This window comes from Coregonus clupeaformis, chromosome 1 (assembly GCF_020615455.1).
Source record: "Coregonus clupeaformis isolate EN_2021a chromosome 1, ASM2061545v1, whole genome shotgun sequence".
Lineage (NCBI taxonomy): Eukaryota > Metazoa > Chordata > Actinopteri > Salmoniformes > Salmonidae > Coregonus > Coregonus clupeaformis.
Window position 1 is genome coordinate 63,561,782 of NC_059192.1, and position 19,488 is coordinate 63,581,269.

General features: G+C 43.1%; 1 protein-coding gene across 2 annotated transcripts in view; it reads left to right on the forward strand.

The window, feature by feature from the left end:
- The first annotated feature begins 17,885 nt into the window (after window positions 1-17,885).
- The window catches only part of gfra1a (gdnf family receptor alpha 1a), a 109,962-nt gene continuing 108,359 nt past the window's right edge, over window positions 17,886-19,488 (forward strand). For both annotated transcript variants that reach the window (XM_041883222.1, XM_041883232.1), the window contains exon 1: window positions 17,886-18,903. In XM_041883222.1, the coding sequence (XP_041739156.1) occupies window positions 18,864-18,903 (40 nt within the window). In that variant the 5' untranslated portion in view covers window positions 17,886-18,863. The remainder of the gene's footprint in view (window positions 18,904-19,488) is intronic.

Genomic DNA, 19,488 nt, shown 5'->3' on the forward strand with positions numbered 1-19,488 from the left:
ACAATCAATAGGTGAGTAAAAACTCAGTTTAGGGCCAGTTTGAAGCATGATTAATGAACACACTCAGGAGGAATTATGTGAGCACAGTGAGCTTAGCTTCCCCAAAACCCCCATCCTCAGCACATCCTGTGGACTAATCAGGCTGTCAGTAATGAAGGAGATTTGTGGGGACAGAGGAACAGAACATGCTTCCCCCACGTATGATTTAAAAGCAGGGGGAGGCAAACACTGCCTCCCTGGGACAGATTCTGTATCGATCCATCCTTTTCATTAAGCTCTTCACATGTGAATCGGAGCTTGTTCTTTTTTTGACCGGATAATACAGGCAACATATCAAAGTCTTAATTAATGGGATTGGGGTAATGCTGCATTATTTACACATCCTGGTCTGAAGAGTGCCAGAGAGGCAGGATGGGTGCACGTCCATTCAGCGCTTCTCAAACAGGACCATTAACAGGATGAGACAGGAAGACAATAAATGTGCAGCAATTGGTGACTCACACACCAAATACCCAGAGCCATGCTGTTCTGTCAGCAATGCTGATATGATCCTGGGTATGTCTGTAAAACACAGTCCTCACATATATATTGTATATGCTTCCAAGCACATTTGTGATCTAAGTTTTGACTCTATACACACCTCAGGATAAGCCTTGATGTAGCAGTAACGGACCACTCTCTTCACGCAAACGCTATAAACGCAATGTATAGTCAGTGAGGCTCCAAGCAAGGCACTGGAATCCTCAGGCATCCTTACATGTCTCTCACGGTACAGCTGGCCAGTTTGGATGTGCAGTTGACGACCTTAAGCAAGTGCTTTCTGTGAGGGGCTTCTGGCTGACCATCAGAATCTCTGCTCTCAGTGACTCTGTCATTGATTTAGCCTTATTCAGCTGGCTCTCCTGGTCTGAAATAAACAACGATTAACAACATTACACATACCGGTCAGTGTGACCCTAAAGAAAATGAATCTAGGGGATGGATTCAATTCAGTCTACACATTTTCTACTGTATGTTGTCTTTCAGATTGTTTTATCTGGTGGAATGGCCTTCAAACATCTACCAGACTGGATCAAATATGTACCTCTCATAATATTTTTTCCAGTCCTTGTCGCTCCAAATGGAGACCTCTCTTTTCTTCTTGCATAGAGTTCATCCAAGTGTTCTTTTGGCCCATGGACTCCATTTCTAAGACAGGAAGGAAAATACAGTACATAAATCCTCAAGGTTGGCCAGAACAGTGCATGGTTAGTGTAGCATCAGGTTATATAAAGTAAATAAATGATTAATTCATAACCTAGCAAATAAATATACAGGACCAGTCAAAAGAATAATGGAATAATGTAGTAACCAAAGAAGTGTTAAACAAATCAAAATATATTTTACATTTGAGATTCTTCAAAGTAGCCACCCTTTGCCTTGATGACAGCTTTGCACACTCTTGGCATTCTCTCAACCAGCTTCACCTGGAATGCTTTTCCAAAAGTCTTGAAGGAGTACCCACATAAGCTGAGCCCTTGTTGGCTGCTTTTCCTTCAACTCTGCGGTCCAACTCATCCCAAACCATCTCAATTGGGTTGAGGTCGGGGGATTGTGGAGGCCAGGTCTTCTGATGCAGCACTCCATCACTCTCCTTCTTGGTCAAATAGCCCTTACACAGCCTGGAGGTGTGTTGGGTCATTGTCCTGTTGAAAAACAAATGATTGTCCCACTAAGGCCAAACCAGATTGGATTGCGTATCGCTGCAGAATGCTGTGGTAGCCATGCTGGTTAAGTGTGCCTTGAATTCTAAATACATCACAGACAGTGTCACCAGCAAAGCACCGCCACACCATCACACCACCTCCTCCTCCATGCTTCACGGTGGGAACTACACATGTGGAGATCATCCATTCACCTACACTGCATCTCACAAAGACACAGCGGTTGGAACCAAAAATCTCCAATTTGGACTCCAGACCAAAGGACAGATTTCCACCAGTCTAATGTCCATTGCTCGTGTTTCTTGGCCCAAGCAAGTCTCTTCTTATTATTGGTGTCCTTTAGTAGTGGTTTCTTTGCAGCAATTCGACCATGAAGGCCTGATTCACACAGTCTCCTCTGAACAGTTGATGTTGAGATGTGTCTGTTACTTGAACTCTGTGAAGCACTTATTTGGGCTGCAATTTCTGAGGCTGGTAACTCGAATGAACTTGTCCTCTGCAGCAGAGGTAACTCTGGGTCTTCCTTTCCTGTGTCGGTCCTCATGAGAGCCAGTTTCATTATAGCGCTTGATGGTTTTTGCGACTGCACTTGAAGAAACTTTCAAAGTTCTTCACATCTTCCGTATTGACTGACCTTCATGTCTTAAAGTAATGATGGACTGTAGTTTCTCTTTGCTTATTTGAGCTGTTCTTGCCATAATATGGACTTGGTCTTTTACCAAATAGGGCTATCTTCTGTATACTTTGAAGAATCTCAAATATAAAATATATTTTGATTTGTTTAACACTTTTTTGGTTACTACATGATTCCATATGTGTTATTTCATAGTTTTGATGTCTTCACTATTATTCTACAATGTAAACATTTTTACAAATAAAGAAAAACCCTGGAATTAGTAGGTGTGTCCAAACTTTTGACTGGTACTGTATATATTACCCAACTTCACATATTAACAGAAACAGTGTCTCATTTACCTCCCCTAAATTAAGTATCTCAGATTGGGTTTGGCTTTCAAACACAGTCTCCCATGAAAGGCAAATGGTACCATTCAGGTAATTACATACTACCTGGCTTCAAATGATATAAGCAATTATGAACGTTAATTGTGCTTGTGGAAAGCATAAAAAATTACTGTCTAAAAGGCATTTAGGACAATTGGTTCCTATGAGCGTTAAAAAAAGTCAAAAGATAAAAATAAAGCATTTAACCTTTGTGAAGGGAACAGTTAAAGAGAGCTTGAAAGTACTCTGGCAGTGTTCGAATACCCATACTAGCGTACTACATACTTAAACTGCATACTATGTACTCATCGTTGCATACTATTTAGCACGTACCATTTAGTAAAAAGTATGCAGTATGCCACGGCCACAACGCAGTAGTGGCTCCTGACTGGCTGGGTAGGTGGGGCGGGGCCGAGTGCGGGTGGATTTTTCAAAATTCAACAGACATGCCTGAATACCCATACTTACGTCCTAAATAGTAGGCCGTTTGAGTATGCGGGGGAAAAATGAAGTTTAATAGTATGCGACATTTCGAAAATCAAGTATACTTTAATTAAATGCCCGGATGACATACTCATTTCGGCTTTAACAACAGCTGATCAATTAGATACGGGGATGCACTACCGAAATCAACAAATAGCGGGAAACAACACAAATAGAATGTTTTATAGAATGTGAATTTTCGAAAATATTTTACTAATTTTGGCTCTTTATGTAGTAGAATTCGATGCAAACTTTTCCACAATGCATTGGAAGAGGTAGGCTGGGAGTGATAGGACCTAGTTCTCTTCAAGGCCACAAATGGATGATTGGGAAAGGTAAGAGTAAAAAAGGCAATGCCTGTGCACGTGACTTCCCCACGTTACGTTAGGGTGATTTCTTCCTTTCTCAGCTGTCTATCACAGACTCCTGGTTTCAGGCAATCGGTGTGCACAAATGGACATTTGGACTGGCCCCTCACACTCTCTGGAGCCCAAGCCAGCAGTGGATTCTTCGCCTGCTCCTAGGATGGAGCCACAGCCTTCAGCTACTGCAGATGTCAAGTGCAGCCAGGACATTGGGGCCTCTCCAGCCCCGCCTGCCAGCACTGTGCTAGTTCCAGCCCGAGGGTCCTGCTACCTCCAGACCTTCCAGACCTCGCCTCATGGTACCCGCCAGACATGTCACCGGAGTCACCCCTGATGTCCCCCCTAACCTACATGGCCAGTTCCCTGCCACCACGGTAGGGTCAGAGTTCCCTGCCTCCACGGTAGAGTCAGAGTCAGAGTTTCCTGCCCCCGTGCTAGGGTTAAAGCTCCCTTCCTCCCGGGAGGGTCAGAGTTCCCTTCCTTCATGGTAGGGTCAGAGTTCCCTTCCCTCCTGGTAGCCTCAGAATTCCCTTCCTTCCTGGTAGGGTCAGCGTTCTCTTCCAGTAGGATCAGAGTTCCTTTCCTTCCCGTTAGGGTTAGAGTTTCAGTTTCCTGCCTACCTGACAGTTGTAAAGTGTCCAGTCTTAGAGCCCCCTGCCCTGCTAGGCCATAAGTTAGCCGCCCTGTTTGAAGGTCTGTAGTCTCCTGCCCTGCTCAGTTCTCAGCCCCCTGCCTTAGTTGGTAGGCAGTTGCCTAGCCCGCCAGGTTTAGAGCCTCCCGCCCTACTAAGCCTAAAGTTTGCTGCACTAGGCTTTCTGTCTCCAGACCTATTCAGCCTGCAGCTCCCTAGCCCACCAGGCTTTCAACCTACTGCCATGCTAGGCCACAAGTTACCTGCGCTAGGCCCTCAGTCCCTAGCACCAGATCCTCAGCCCACAGCTGTACTAGGTCCACTGTCTCCAGCCCTAGTCGGCCATCAATCCCTAGCCCAGGTGGGTCATCGGACTGCTACCCCGCTAGGCTCAGAGTGACCTATTCCTGCAGTAGACCCAGAGCTCTACTGCTATCCTAGCTCTCATTCGTTCTTCCTGTCAGGTTCATAGTCAGTTTCCCTGTCAGGTACAGAGTCTGTTTCCCTGGCAGGTCCAGAGTCAGTTTCCCTGGAAGGTCCAGAATCAGTTTCCCTGGAAGGTCCAGAGTCAGTTTCCCTGGCAGGTCCAGAGCCAGTTTCCCTGTCAGGTCCAGAGTCAGTTTCCCTGGCAGATCCAGAGCCAGTTTTCCTTTCAGGTCCAGAGTCAGCCCCCAGCCTCACATGGCACCCAGTCGCCTGTCCAAGCTCTAGGCTCAACTAGGTTTGCAGCCTCCTGCCATACCTAGCTTGCAGTCCTCAGTCTCAGTTGTAGGTTCTCAGTCTTCTGCCACACCTGGCCTGCAGTCCTTAGCCATAGCTTTAGGTCATATGTCCCCTGCCCTGTCAGGCCCTGAGTTTCCTGCCCTCCTAGGCCCTCAGCCCCCTGACCTGGGGGCCTGATGTCTCCAGTTCTAGGGGGCCGCCCGTCTCCTGCACTGGATGACCCTCCGGCCTCCGCATATGAGGAACCACCTGACCTCGGCATTCTACTCAGCACCCACGGATGGGCCCCAGCGGACTTGCACCAGCTGAGATAAAGGATCCTCTGCCACTCCCGTGGCGTTCCATGGGGTGGGCAGACACTGTTCCTGCAACATTGTGCACCTTCCTCAAGGGGCGGCCCCTAGGCCCCTTACGTACACCAGAGCCTGCAACCTCCTGGCCCCCATGGTTCTCTACTGGCTATCAACTGCCCCTCTAGTTCGGCCAGATGCACAATAGGACTGGACCCCACCTCGTGTGGTCCCTTAACTGCTCTGCCCCGCCTTTCCTGCCGGATAGGACAAGACGCTTAAAGACTATGCCCCCCATTGAGGCCTTTTCCGACGTGTGGATTTCCTTAAGAAATCCAGGGGCGGCTGTAAAAAAGGCCTTTCCCCACAGTCCTGTTAGGGTAATTTCTCCCCTTGTGATTTGACCCCTGTAATTGCCATTCTTGTTATGTTCCTTTTTGACATGTACAGGAAGAGCTCAACAACATTATGAAAGGTTGATGAATCTATCTTCCGCATGTAATCCAAGTGTGTTAAAACGTTTCTTACAATAATACTAATGTAATCCGGCGGAAACTAGGAATTGATTTTGTAGCGCCACTTGCAATTGATCCATTCAGTCTCTGATGAAGCCTCTCTACTAGATTAAGGGTTTTAATTATATAACGGATCACCTCTTAAAAGTGAGTCAATACTGCACTTAATCTGTGAACACACTGCAATTCATGTAGCTATTTGACTATTCACTGTACTCTGTACATTCACTGCTCAACCAAGTGTCTGTTATTATCTCTGTCACTTTAACAATATTGTGTCACACCATGCTTTGAGGTTTGCTCTCTCACACACATAATGATAGCAGCAGATTCAACTTTCCATCAAGTTCCTTGGAGACACATTTGAATATTTATGTCAATGACTTGATCCTGTCTTGACATCTGGCAATAGCCACCTTGACGGAAAGAACATTGAAACAGAAAATACACAAGTGAACTTCATGACAAACACAACCAGTCACGCTCTATAGGCATCCCAATTCCCCAAAACAGTCAATTGAAAATGAAAAATAGACTAATTTAGCTAACCTTACATTAATAAAAGCTAGATAACTGTTAAGTAGCTAGCTAGCTAGCTAGCTAGAAAGGAAATTCTGGTTTGCAGCTCACCCTCTTGAGATTGTGGTGTTTTCTCTGATATTTGCTATTAGGTTAGCAGAATTTGTTGAAAAATAGTATCCAAACTCATATCTTTATCGGAAAAAAATCATATCTATATGATCTTTTAAATGATTTATTAAACATGAGGTTAGCCAGGACAGCAGTAAAACATATGCCGAGTGTGTTGAGATTCCAGTCAGAATTCCCGCCAACAAATGTGCATGTGTTCTATAGCGCAAGTGCATTTGGCAGGACTCACTCTGATCAACATTGTCCAGGCTGGTTACATTTTGTTGGCTTGAGGTCAGTTTACTTTTAACAGAAAACATACTAATATAGTGGAAAATTTAAAAATCACTATGTCCTCACCCAAACAAGGCCTACATAAATGTGTTAGACCTGGGGTAGCTTAGTGGGGCAGGGGGCTATTCAATGTAGCCTATAGGCCTACCACCATGAAGACATTCTGTAAACATGGTCAGAAATGTTCCAGTGCAGCCATTCTCTAGACCATTCATCAGAGCTGCTTCAATTAACTATTATTAGTTCTCATTATTGTTTGACATTTGTAAGTACAGTCAGCAATCAACTTTAATTCAGTGCCATTTGCTCCTTCAAGATTTGTCACATACCGGTAGGCTTATAGAGGCTAATTCTTCACTTTAACCAATTTCCTCCTGAACACTGTTGGAAATAATGGTTTTATCCGGTGCCTTGAAGAAGCACATTAATTAAGTGAACGCCTGCTCATTTATATGACCAGGACTAGCCTATATCATTCTGACATTCATTTGCAAAATTAATAGTAAATAGTAATTGAGTCTTTTCATAAATCCCAGATTGATGTTGCGCACCTTCATGAGGTTGGTAATTTTCCCTTTGAGATTAAAATAGCAAAGTCATCAAATTATATAGGTTACCCAGATAATAAACACTATATTTTTTCCTCTCTCAACGTGCTTCCCAGATAGCACATAATGTTCTAATAACCATATGTTTCTTATTGCTTGGTGAGAGCATGGTTGTCCTATGGTTATTTTGCATACAACCTTCCCACAACTTTCTGGGAATGGAACAGGATAGTTGCTTGGCTTTGGAACATTCTCAGCACATTTAAGGAATTTGACAAAAAAACGTGATTATCTTGGTATTTCATTACTTTAACAGAACGTTTCCTAAAAGTCCAAACATGGTTACATTTAGTAAACATTTTGGTAATGTTATAGGAACATTCTCCAACTGGTTTGACATTGGGAATGTCCTCAAATAGTTCAGAGAACGTTAAGAAACAACCTTCTTGTAATTTGTGTAATGCCAATCCTGGTTATAGGTAACAATCCTTCGTATGAACTGCTAACATTATTACAAATATTATTAGTTAATTGTGGAAATAAATTAAGATATGCAAGATTTTTAAATATATACAGTACCAGTCAAAAGTTTGGACACACCTACTCATTCAAGGGTTTTTCTTTATTTTTACTATTTTCTACATTGGAAAGAAATTCCACAAATTAACTTTTAAGAAGGCACACCTGTTAATTGAAATGCATTCCAGGTGACTACCTCATGAAGCTGGTTGAGAGAATGCCAAGAGTGTATATATTTTGATTTGTTTAACACTTTTTTGGTTACTACATGATTCCATATGTGTTATTTCATAGTTTTGATGTCTTCACTATTATTCTACAATGTAAAAAATTGTATTAATTAACAATAATTTTTATTTGAATGTGCAAATTGTTCAAACAGATCCGCAAGGTAGATGGATTTTTTAAAATACAGTGAGGGAAAAAAGTATTTGATCCCCTGCAGATTTTGTACGTTTGCCCACTGACAAAGACATGATCAGTCTATAATTTTAATGGTAGGTTCATTTGAACAGTGAGAGACAGAATAACAACAAAACATCCAGAAAATCGCATGTCAAAAATGTTATCAATTGATTTGAAATTTAATTAAGGGAAATAAGTATTTGACCCCTCTGCAAAACATTACTTAGTACTTGGTGGTAAAACCCTTGTTGGCAATCACAGAGGTCAGACGTTTCTTGTAGTTGGCCACCAGGTTTGCACACATCTCAGGAGGGATTTTGTCCCACTCCTCTTTGCAAATCTTCTCCAAGTCATTAAGGTTTCAAGGCTGACGTTTGGCAACTCGAACCTTCAGCTCCCTCCACAGATTTTCTATGGGATTAAGGTCTGGAGACTGGCTAGGCCACTCCAGGACCTTGATGTGCTTCTTCTTGAGCCACTCCTTTGTTGCCTTGGCCGTGTGTTTTGGGTCATTGTCATGCTGGAATACCCATCCACGACCCATTTTCAATGCCCTATCTGAGGGAAGGAGGTTCTCACCCAAGATTTGACACTACATGGCCCCGTCCATCGTCCCTTTGATGCAGTGAAGTTGTCCTGTCCCCTTAGCAGAAAAACACCCCCAAAGCATAATGTTTCCACCTCCATGTTTGACGGTGGGGATGGTGTTCTTGGTGTCATAGGCAGCATTCCTCTTCCTCCAAACACGGCGAGTTGAGTTGATGCCAAAGAGCTCGATTTTGGTCTCATCTGACCACAACACTTTCACCCAGTTCTCCTCTGAATCATTCATCAGGATTTCAGTCCTTCACGGCGTAGTGTGTTACCAATTGTTTTCTTGGTGACTATGGTCCCAGCTGCCTTAAGATTATTGACAAGATTCTCCCGTGTAGTTCTGGGCTGATTCCTCACCATTCTCATGATCATTTCAACTCCACGAGGTGAGCCCCAGGCCGAGGCAGATTGACAGTTGTGTTTCTTCTATTTGCGAATAATCGCACCAACTGTTGTCACCTTCTCACCAAGCTGCTTGGCGACGGTCTTGTAGCCCATTCCAGCCTTGTATAGGTCTACAATCTTGTCCCTGACATCCTTGGAGAGCTCTTTGGTCTTGGCCATGGTGGAGAGTTTGGAATCTGATTGATTGATTGCTTCTGTGGACAGGTGTCTTTTATACAGGTAACAAGCTTAGATCCCTAATCTAAGTGCAAAGGAACGGTCAATAATGTTCCCAGCTGCACCTGAATCTACTAGCGCCTTATGCTGGGAATGCGGAGAAAACTCAGGAAACTCTATACAGACACACATGTGCGCAACAGGGAGCTCTGTGTGAGTCAGGTGCCTACTCACCTGGGATGATCCACCAGTGCCCTGCCTGCTGCCTCGACTCCCTGGGGAACCTCCCCAGCACCGACCAGCAGTGTGCCCTCTGCAGCCACAGGTGGTGCAGGAAACGGCCCCTCACTCCGGTCACCCTTAGAGCAGCACCTCCAAGCTCCATAGGTGTAGACTCGGAGGTGCTGGGGGATGGAACAGACGGACCCCAATCCAAGCGTCCGTGGGTGGCCAACAGGTTATCCAGCCGGATGGATAAATCCACCAGCTGGTCAAGGGTAAGGGTGGTGTCCCTGCAGGCCAGCTCCTGATGAACGTCCTCCCGTAGACTACACCGGTAATGGTCGATCAGGGCCCTCTCGTTCCATCCCGCGCAGGCAGCCAGGGTCCTGAAGTCCAGTGTGAAGTCCTGTGCACTTCTCTTCCCCTGTCTGAGATGGACCAAGCGTTCCCCTGCCGCTCTCCCCTCAGGCGGATGATCGAAGACCGCCTGGAAACGGTGGGTGAAATCCTCGTAGCGAACCAACATTGAGTCTATCCCTCCCCATTCGGCGTTGGCCCACTCCAGCGCTTTCCCCGACAAACAGGAGATGAGGGCGAACACTCTCTCGTAGTCCGAGAGAGTCGGGTGGATGGTCGCCAGGTAGAGCTCCACCTGGAGCAGGAACCCCTGGCACCCGGCAGCCGTCCCATCATAGGCCTTCGGGAGCGAGAGCCGGATCCCACTGGGTCCACGAGACGGAGGGGTGGACAGCGGTGTGGGTTGAGGTGAAGTTGATGGGGGTGTGGGAGAACCCTCTCTCTCCCATCGCTCCATGGTGTGCAGCATGCGATCCATGGCTGTGCCCAGATTGTGGAGCATATTCACATGCTGCTGGACGCGCTCCTCCACCGGTAACGGAGGACTGGGTGCACCTGCTGACTCCATATGAGGTGCGTGATTCTGTCAAGTGTCAGTGTGCAGCGGTAGGACGGAGTCAGGCGCAGGACACAGAACTGAGTAACAGACTAACTTTACTCGGAAAGAAACAAATACTAATTCCACGCAGGGAAATACACCAGCTCACAGCGGTCATAAACACCAAACAAAGAACAATCATGCACAAAACCATGAGGGAACCAGAGGGTTAAATAGGGAAATAATCATAACGTGATGGGAACCAGGTGTGTACAATAAAGACAAAACAAATAGAAAACAGAAACGTAGATCGGTGGCAGCTAGAAGACCGGTGACGACGACCGCCGCGACAAGGAGAGGCACCAACTTCGGCGGAAGTCGTGACACATCCCAGCTCTGCAGATTTTGCTGCAAAGTGATAGAATCATTAGATAATTTGTTTTGGTACAGTCCATATGTAGCTTGTTTTTGGCTGCAGGTTAAACATTTACCTTGAGCTAACACTGCAAATAGCACTGCTGGGTGATTTAAAAACTGATAGTCAATCGATCAATAATATAATAACACTCTTAGCAAAAATGTTTATCTTTAATTTACAATATGTAGAATCTATGAGAATAGAAAGGTTCAGAACTTTTGTGAAACATCACAGCACAGTTGAAGAATATATGGCAAATATAAATCAAAACTGGATGGTGTTTAGAGATAGATGAGTGAAGCTGAAGGATGGGATTAAAAACAAACAAAAGAGAACTATTGTAAAATATATTGTGTCCGTAAAATGTATATAGTATGTATAAGCTGGAAGTATAAGCCTAAGAGTTGTTGTCCATTAGTTTAATCCAATTAGGGGAGGGATGGTAGGGTTAGGGGAAAATAATAAAGGAAAATATATTTTAAAATATATATATCTATTTTATATATTTACAAAAACATATATGGGGGATTGAAATGATGCAGACAATGACATTGATTGAAGCCACAATCTATATGCAATATTAAAGCTAATCTACCCCCTCCCCCCCAATAAAGAAACAACCTTCTTCTGTGAGAATTTCAGTACTTTAGCATAACGTTTCCTACAGGTTTTCTCATGGTTCTAGTTAAAGTATGGTTCTAGTTAAAGTCATGTTCTCAAATTGTTCCGAGAACGTTAAGAAACAACGTTCTTCTGTGGGAATTTCAGTACTTCAGCATAACGTTTCCTACAGGTTTTCTCATGGTTCTAGTTAAAGTATGGTTCTAGTTAAAGTCATGTTCTCAAAGTTCAGAGAACGTTAAGAAACAACGTTCTTCTGTGGGAATTTCAGTACTTCAGCTTAACGTTTCCTACAGGTTTCCTCATAGTTCTATTTAAAGTAACATTCTCAAATTGTTTACGAGGACGTTAAGAAAACTTTCCATAAAAAACGCTTTAGTAACGTTCAGAGAATGTTCTGAGTGTTATTTAAAAACATATACATTCCGTTCTCAAAATCAACAAAACTCTCTCTAGGGCACCGTGTAGCTCAGTTGGTAGAGCATGGAGCTTGCAACGCCAGGGTTGTGGGTTCGATTCCCACGGGGGGCCAGTAAGAAAATGTATGCACTCTCTAACTGTAAGTCGCTCTGGATAAGAGCGTCTGCTAAATGACTAAAATGTATCTTGTTAAGTGTGTTCAGGTGGGTTGGCCCTGCCCACTAATTGGCTGCACCTGATCTTAATGAGTGCTTGTTTCCTTTGAAATAGGGTCTGTTTGAATAGACTAAAATGAACAGCTTTGTATTAATTTTTTTTTTTAAACATGGCATGCTAGCTACATCCTGGTGGCGCAGTAGACTAATTCCATGGATAAAGAACAGAATGTCATAGGTTTGAATCTCAATGATGCCGTGCCACAATAAAAAATTAATGTGTTTTCATGATTAGTGCTTAAGCAATGTGTCTTATCTGTGCTTGGAGTTCAAAACACTTAACCTAAGATAGCAGTGTTATTAAAAGTGTTATTGAAACATGTTCTCAGAATGTTATTTAATTACCTTTAAATAACCTACAATTTACGTTCTCAGAACGTTAATAAAACCTCCCAGGAAAACTTTCAGGGAACCATAGTAAAACGTTCTCAGTATCTCCCAGCAACCAAAAATGAACATTCACAGAACAGGCGAAGTTATCACTTCTGTTCTCAGAATGTTTCAGTTTTACCGGTCAGGAAACGCATGGCTTGTTCCCAAAACCAATGGGAAACCAAAAACGTATGTTCCCACAACTTCCAAGGAACCAAATGTGCTCGCTGGATTGTAATTTGCTCAAGGAGGACACAGATTCTATTTTATCTGAACAAAATATAGGCCTAATTTGAAAGCCAATTAATTTTACTTTCGTTGACCTATGCGTTTTTGCACATTAGGCCTAGGCCTATGTATGTTCCCCTTTATGCATTTGCAGAATTTATGTTGCTATTGTGCTGTAGAATTACCCTAGTAGCCTATTTGTTAAAGACTCACCAATGTCACTTTGTACCTAATAGGCCTACAAGAAGATATGCCTATGCGCACTTAGCTCGCTTCTGTGTTTGTTAAACCGTCATCTAAACCTAACCTACTCTCAGACAATCATTTGGTTTATGAAACTTTTTTCAGCAGTTTACATGGTCCGTTAATAGTTATGCATGTTGTACTTCAGGTCCTAGGGGTAGGCAACGCGCCTGATTGGTGCCCATTAATTACCAGTTTGAAGGCGCCAATTCTGGCGCAGTGGTTTAGTTTCTCCCTATTCGTTATTCTTAGGTGACATCAATGTATAGTCTCTGTATCATTAGAGTTGATTAAGCAATTTTGTTCTATGCTGATTCATTTTTTAATGTCATTTCATATTAGTGTATCAGATCTAGGCTAGATGTAGCTTTTCTTATTTTCTTATTTATCTGGATCCATTTTTAGGCCTATATATTCGAGTCGACTGCTGAACATTATTAATTTGCTGTAAAAATGCCTGACTTCACCAGAAGACTGTTGTCCAGCCAGTGCCAATTCCTGACATATCCCTTGGCCATGAGACACCTAATCTATTCTTTCACACCATCTGTATAAATGTATATGGCCCTGGTCTCTCAGCTTCCCATTTGTGTATTAAAGGATTCAGTCCAGTTGATATAGTGAAGTAGAGGGGAGCATTCATTGTTGATTGATTCGGTTCAATATGGCATTGATTATATCTCACTTATTAATATAATGTAGCCTAACTCTGTGTTATTCAGTGGTCACAGTTAAAAATGTAATATGGAAAAGTATGTAAAATGAACCAAATAGGCCTAATGAAATGTTCACATTTTAACGATCATAAACCACTCAATTTGAATGATTGGAATAGCCTTCAAATTAATTCAGATAGTTTCATATTACATGAGACATGTCTAGGGCTAGGCATATAGTGATTGCATTATTTAAACTCACCAAAAAAAAAAATGTCCTCTCACTGTCAACTGCGTTTATTTTCAGCAAACTTAACATGTGTAAATATTTGTATGAACATAACAAGATTCAACAACTGAGACATAAACTGAACAAGTTCCACAGACATGTGACTAACAAAAATTGAATAATGTGTCCCTGAACAAAGGGGGGGTCAAAATCAAAAGTAACAGTCAGTATCTGGTGTGGCCACCAGCTGCATTAGGTACTGCAGTGCATATCCTCCTCATGGACTGCACCAGATTTGCCAGTTCCTGCTGTGAGATGTTACCCGACTCTTCCACCAAGGCACCTGAAAGTTCCCGGACATTACTGGGGGGAATAGCCCTAGCCCGCACCCTCCGATCCAACTGGTCCCAGACGTGCTCAATGGGATTGAGATCTGGGCTCTTCGCTGGCCATGTCAGAACACTGACATTCCCGTCTTGCAGGAAATCACGCATGAGGGAGGAGGATCTCTTCCCTGTAACGCACAGAGTTGAGATTGCCTGCAATGACAACCAGCTCAGTCCGATGATGCTGTGACACACCGCCCCAGACCATGACGGACCCTCCACCTCCAAATCGATCCCGCTCCAGAGTACAGGCCTCGGTGTAACGCTCATTCTTTCGACGATAAATGCGAATCCGACCATCACCCATGGTGAGACAAAACCGCGACTCGTCAGTGAAGAGCACTTTTTGCCAGTCCTGTCTGGTCCAGCGACAGTGGGTTTGTGCCCATAGGCGACCTTGTTGCCGGTGATGTCTGGTGAGGACCTGCCTTAAAACAGGCCTACAAGCCCTCAGTCCAGCCTCTCTCAGCCTATTGCGGACAGTCTGAGCACTGATGGAGGGATTGTGCATTCCTGGTGTAACTCTGGCAGTTGTTGTTGCCATCCTGTACCTGTCACGCAGGTGTGATGTTCGGATGTACCGATCCTATGCAGGTGATGTTACACGTGGTCTGCCACTGCGAGTACGATCAGCTGTCCGTCCTGTTTCCTTGTAGCGCTGTCTTAGGCGTTTCACAGTACGGACATTGCAATTTATTGCACTGGCCACATCTGCAGTCCTCTTGCCTCCTTGCAGCATGCCTAAGGCACGTTCACGCAGATGAGCATCTTTCTTTTGGTGTTTTTCAGAGTCAGTAGAAAGGCCTCTTTAGTGTCCTAAGTTTTCATAACTGTGACCTTAATTGCCTACCATGTGTAAGCTGTTAGTGTCTTAACCCTTGTGCTTTGCTGGAAAAAAATGACATCCATTATGTTACGGGTCAAATTGACCCTGACAGTTTAAACACACTCAAGACAGTCAAAGAATTAAGTAAAAACAGAAACAACTTTATTTTGTCTTATCAGACATTTCAGAAGAAGAAATACAATACTTTTTATTTTTTTTAAACAATATTTAAGAACTATTTGTTAAACATATTTCCTTTCTCACAAACAAGATTTTTCAGTTTCCCCAAGTAGGTTTTTTCCCCCTATTGGTCCATATTATCCCTTCAGTCTTTCTCTCTACATGTTGAACACAATGTGTGTGTGTGCTTTCTGCAGATGTATTTATTGCATTCTACACAAGTGGTGCTTGTTTTACTGTCTTGTCGAGGGGGCAGAGCTGGCATCTTTTCCGTTTCTTGCCACTGCCTGTATCCACTGGATCCATTTCTGGTTGATTGGAGGCATGTGTTGATGGTCCAGCTTGAATTTTCTGGACGGCAGATGCAGCTGCTGTCGACCGAGGAGGCCGGACTCTCCTCTGGATCTTGGGAGTGATGAGAGCTTTGCCGAGCTCCTCTAGGAAAAGCCGGCGTCGGTACAATTTGCCACCATTCCATTGCTGGTTGATTTCAGTCCACAGGACATAGGCATTGTAAGCAGACACATCCACAATGTTGTAGAAAATCACCAAAGGCCAGCGGGCAGTCATGCGCTGACAACTATATGTTGCTGTGACTTTATCCAAATTGTCAACTCCTCCTTTGGTGGAATTGTAGTCCAGTATTATTTGTGGCTTGATGTCCTCTCTTGCACTCAGCGATGCATCTTTGTGCATTGTGCTCATTACAAGAACATTCTTGTTCTTCTTTGGGCAGTATGAAACAACAGTTGCATTTTCAGAGAAAGGAAATTTAGAGGAATGCACAGTTCTGCCCTGCATTTTCAGAAGCTCACTGGGAAGTTCAGGTTTGTTTTTTCTGATTGTTCCAACCATGGTCAGCTTTCTCTTCTGTAGTTCAACACCAAGGCGGTAGGATGTGAAGAAGTTGTCACACGTGATGTTATGACCTTGCAGCCCTTCACTCATGTCCAGCACCACCCGCATCCCCTGGTTTTTCTCAGGCACTCCGCCGGGTGGCTTCCCAGTGTAAACTTGCATATTCCATGCATAGCTTGATGTGGCATCACATGCTGCCCATATTTTGATGCCACATTTTGCAGGCTTGTTTGGCATATACTGTCTGAAGGGACAACGTCCTCTGAATGGAACAAGGCGTTCATCAACTGTAACATGAGGACTGGGATTGTACAGTAACGGTAGAATTTCCACCCATTTATCCCATACATCTCTGATTGCAGCTAGTTTGTCTCTTTCACGTCGACCCGGTCTGGTATCACGGTTATCAAAGCGAATCACCCGAGAAATTATGTGGAATTCTTGTAGAGACATTGTTGCCCGAAATATTGGCCTTCCATTCTCTTCATTCCACAGGCTGGCCGTTGCTTCTCCGTTTGACCGGTAGACTCCAGCTAATATGAGCAATCCAATGTATGCATGCAAGTCAATCCGATCCAGTGGCTTCCAGTTCTCTTGAAACACACGGCTCCCCTCCAAGTTGGTCATGTCCAGAACAATCTTCTCTATTGCTTGGGGTAAAAAGAGCTCAAAAGCTGATTGTATGTCATGGACTCGAGTGACAGCAAATCGTGTAGGTCCTGGAACCATTTTTATTACATTGAAGCTGAGAGTCTACCTTGACCTCGTTGTGGTGACGGTGACCATTCAATATGACCATCTTTAGACTTCCATGTCTTCTCTTCTCTTGATGATGCTTGTTGCATGCTCTGTCTCTCATCTGATGTAGGGGATGGTACGGCAGACTCCTCCTCTGAATCCTCTTCAATGAAGACAAAATCTGGATCATCAACAGCATTGTCCTCTATCTCTGAAATATCCTCTGTCTCTGAAACCTCTTCTTCTTTTTCACTGTCACAGTCCAGAATTTGTGATAAGACTTCATTGATTGAAAATCTTTTGGAGCTCATTTTGAGTGTCTGTGTCAGGGACCTGCTGCTCTCACACTGAGGAGAAGCTTGGGAAAGCCCTTTTTAACCCAAACACAATTCTAAAAGTGCAACCAGGACCAGTCAAAACAAAATAAATCAAAGACACTTTTTTGTTTTGCACCTGTGCAAATATATATACACATGAAAGCCTCCGGGTCAAAATGACCCACAACATCATGTTTGTATACAAAATGTACACAGACATTCCACAACACATCAGTGTGTCCACATTTTGCAGTTAGGTTCATGACCCTAAATGAGGAAAAGTCATGTAATTTCATGGCGAAAAAGAGTGGTTAACTAGTATTTTAGACAACGCAAAAGTGGAAACGGGTCAAATTGACCTACAACATAATAGGAGGGTTAAGGACCCTTCCACAGGTGCATGTTCATTAATTGTTTATGGTTCATTGAACAAGCATGGGAAACAGTGTTTAAACCCTTTACAATAAAGATCTGTGAAGTTATTTTGACTTTTACGAATTATCTTTGAAAGACAAGGTCCTGAAAAAGGGACGTTTCTTTTTTTGCTGAGTTTATAATCAGATGCATATTGAGGCTTTTTATTAACCAACAGATGGCGATATTCACCTATGCTCACCATTTTATAGGCGACTCGATGTCAACAGTGGATTGACTGGCTGCACTGACGGCTCTACACTCTTTTCTCCAATTATGGAATGGCTAGTGTATGGTTTGCACTGTGAGCAGCACAGCAGATAGACAATTTAGGCTCCGTCTCATTTTTCTGCATGCGCATACGGCAGCATTGATACGAGACGATCTGATTAGATTTTCTGTGTGGAAAAGGGAACAAACACAGGCTTTCATCGAATTGGTTGGAAAGCGCACACGTCTATACAGAAATGCAATATTGTATAGCGTATAGCTATTCTCTGTGCGCATAGGGTTGTATATCGCTAAAATTAGTGTGGCGTTTTGATCGGCGATAGCAGCTTTGGTTTTGACTTGGGGATATTCCCATAACATATTTTGAACGTTTACATGTTGAACCCATGCTCTCTGTGACCCCAAGAATAATGGAATATTGTGAATTATAGTGGAGTAGACTAGTCCTACGAAATTAATCAAGACAATAGGCTATTTTGATTCAATTGAACAAAGAATCAACAATAAAAAATCTTGCGAATAGTGTCATAGCCTATCTTGTAGGATAGAGTATGCAAAAAAAAAACGTACAGTTCGTGTAACGTGTGCAATTCACTTATTTATTTAGCCAAACATCAACACTGTATGCCTACGAAGAAATAAAATGTGTCTGAGAAAGTTTAATAACAAAATGTATCTACTTGTCATCACCGAAATCCACGTTGAAATGCAGAAGTTCCACTGCCTTGCTGCTGCTGCCTGGTTGTGGCCACTGCACTATTGAGCACAGCATCATCGCGCGCTCAGACGCACGCGGGCATCCTACGAGCTGGAGTCCCGAGAGCACTCTGGCCGGTTCGTTTTGTCTCCTTGTGATCTCTTATCCTTGCCTTTTGTTTAGTTTTTACACTGAAAGGAATCATTCTGTGGTTGATGGTTTCGGCTGCCTGTCGCAAAATTGGAGTACTTTTGGGTCGGAATGTTTTACGCATGAAGGCAGCTGGATGTGTTCTGAATGTCGGACCTCATGCCACCGATGTTTTCAATGGATTTGAATAGAGTGGAAATACCTTCGGAATAAAATCACGAAGTTTTTTTTCTATACGTTCTATAAATTCCATTGTAACAAGGCATCACACGGATAGAAACGCAATGATCTTCGTCACTCTTTATGTCGTTCTGCCTCTTTTAGGTAAGTTTTAGTTTCAAGGCCAATGACTAATATACACTGCAAATGCCTAGTGTAAACATACAGTATATAACCACATTTGTAAATGGACAATGATAAGCAGTCAGAGGGCAGCTGAGATAAATAAATAGCAAACTTGGTGGTCGTTATGGAGAGAAATGGGCAATCCAAATGCGTGCCATGCCCACAGACTAGTGAAAAGTAAATTATGAGCCCATGTATCCCAATCGAAGTGAATTGAGTTCTGATTTTGAAATGGACATAACTAAAGACAGTGGCAATTCATTATTTGTCTCTCATAACCGATATACCCTTATTATAGCCAACGTTGCAAAAGCATGTACTTCATATTTAATAACTTTACTTATCCTCTGCTGATGTATTTAATGTTGCACACATCGATAGGGTATGAAATGCATTGAACGCTAGTCTGTGACTAGTAGTCTATGAAATGTTTGTGTTATTATTGTCACTTAATTGCATGGAATTGAGCAATAAAATACGATCAATATTTTAATCTTTAAAGCTGCTTTCATTTAGTTTAATCTCTGAATATTTATTGTGACTAAATCGCGTATAGCGGACAAT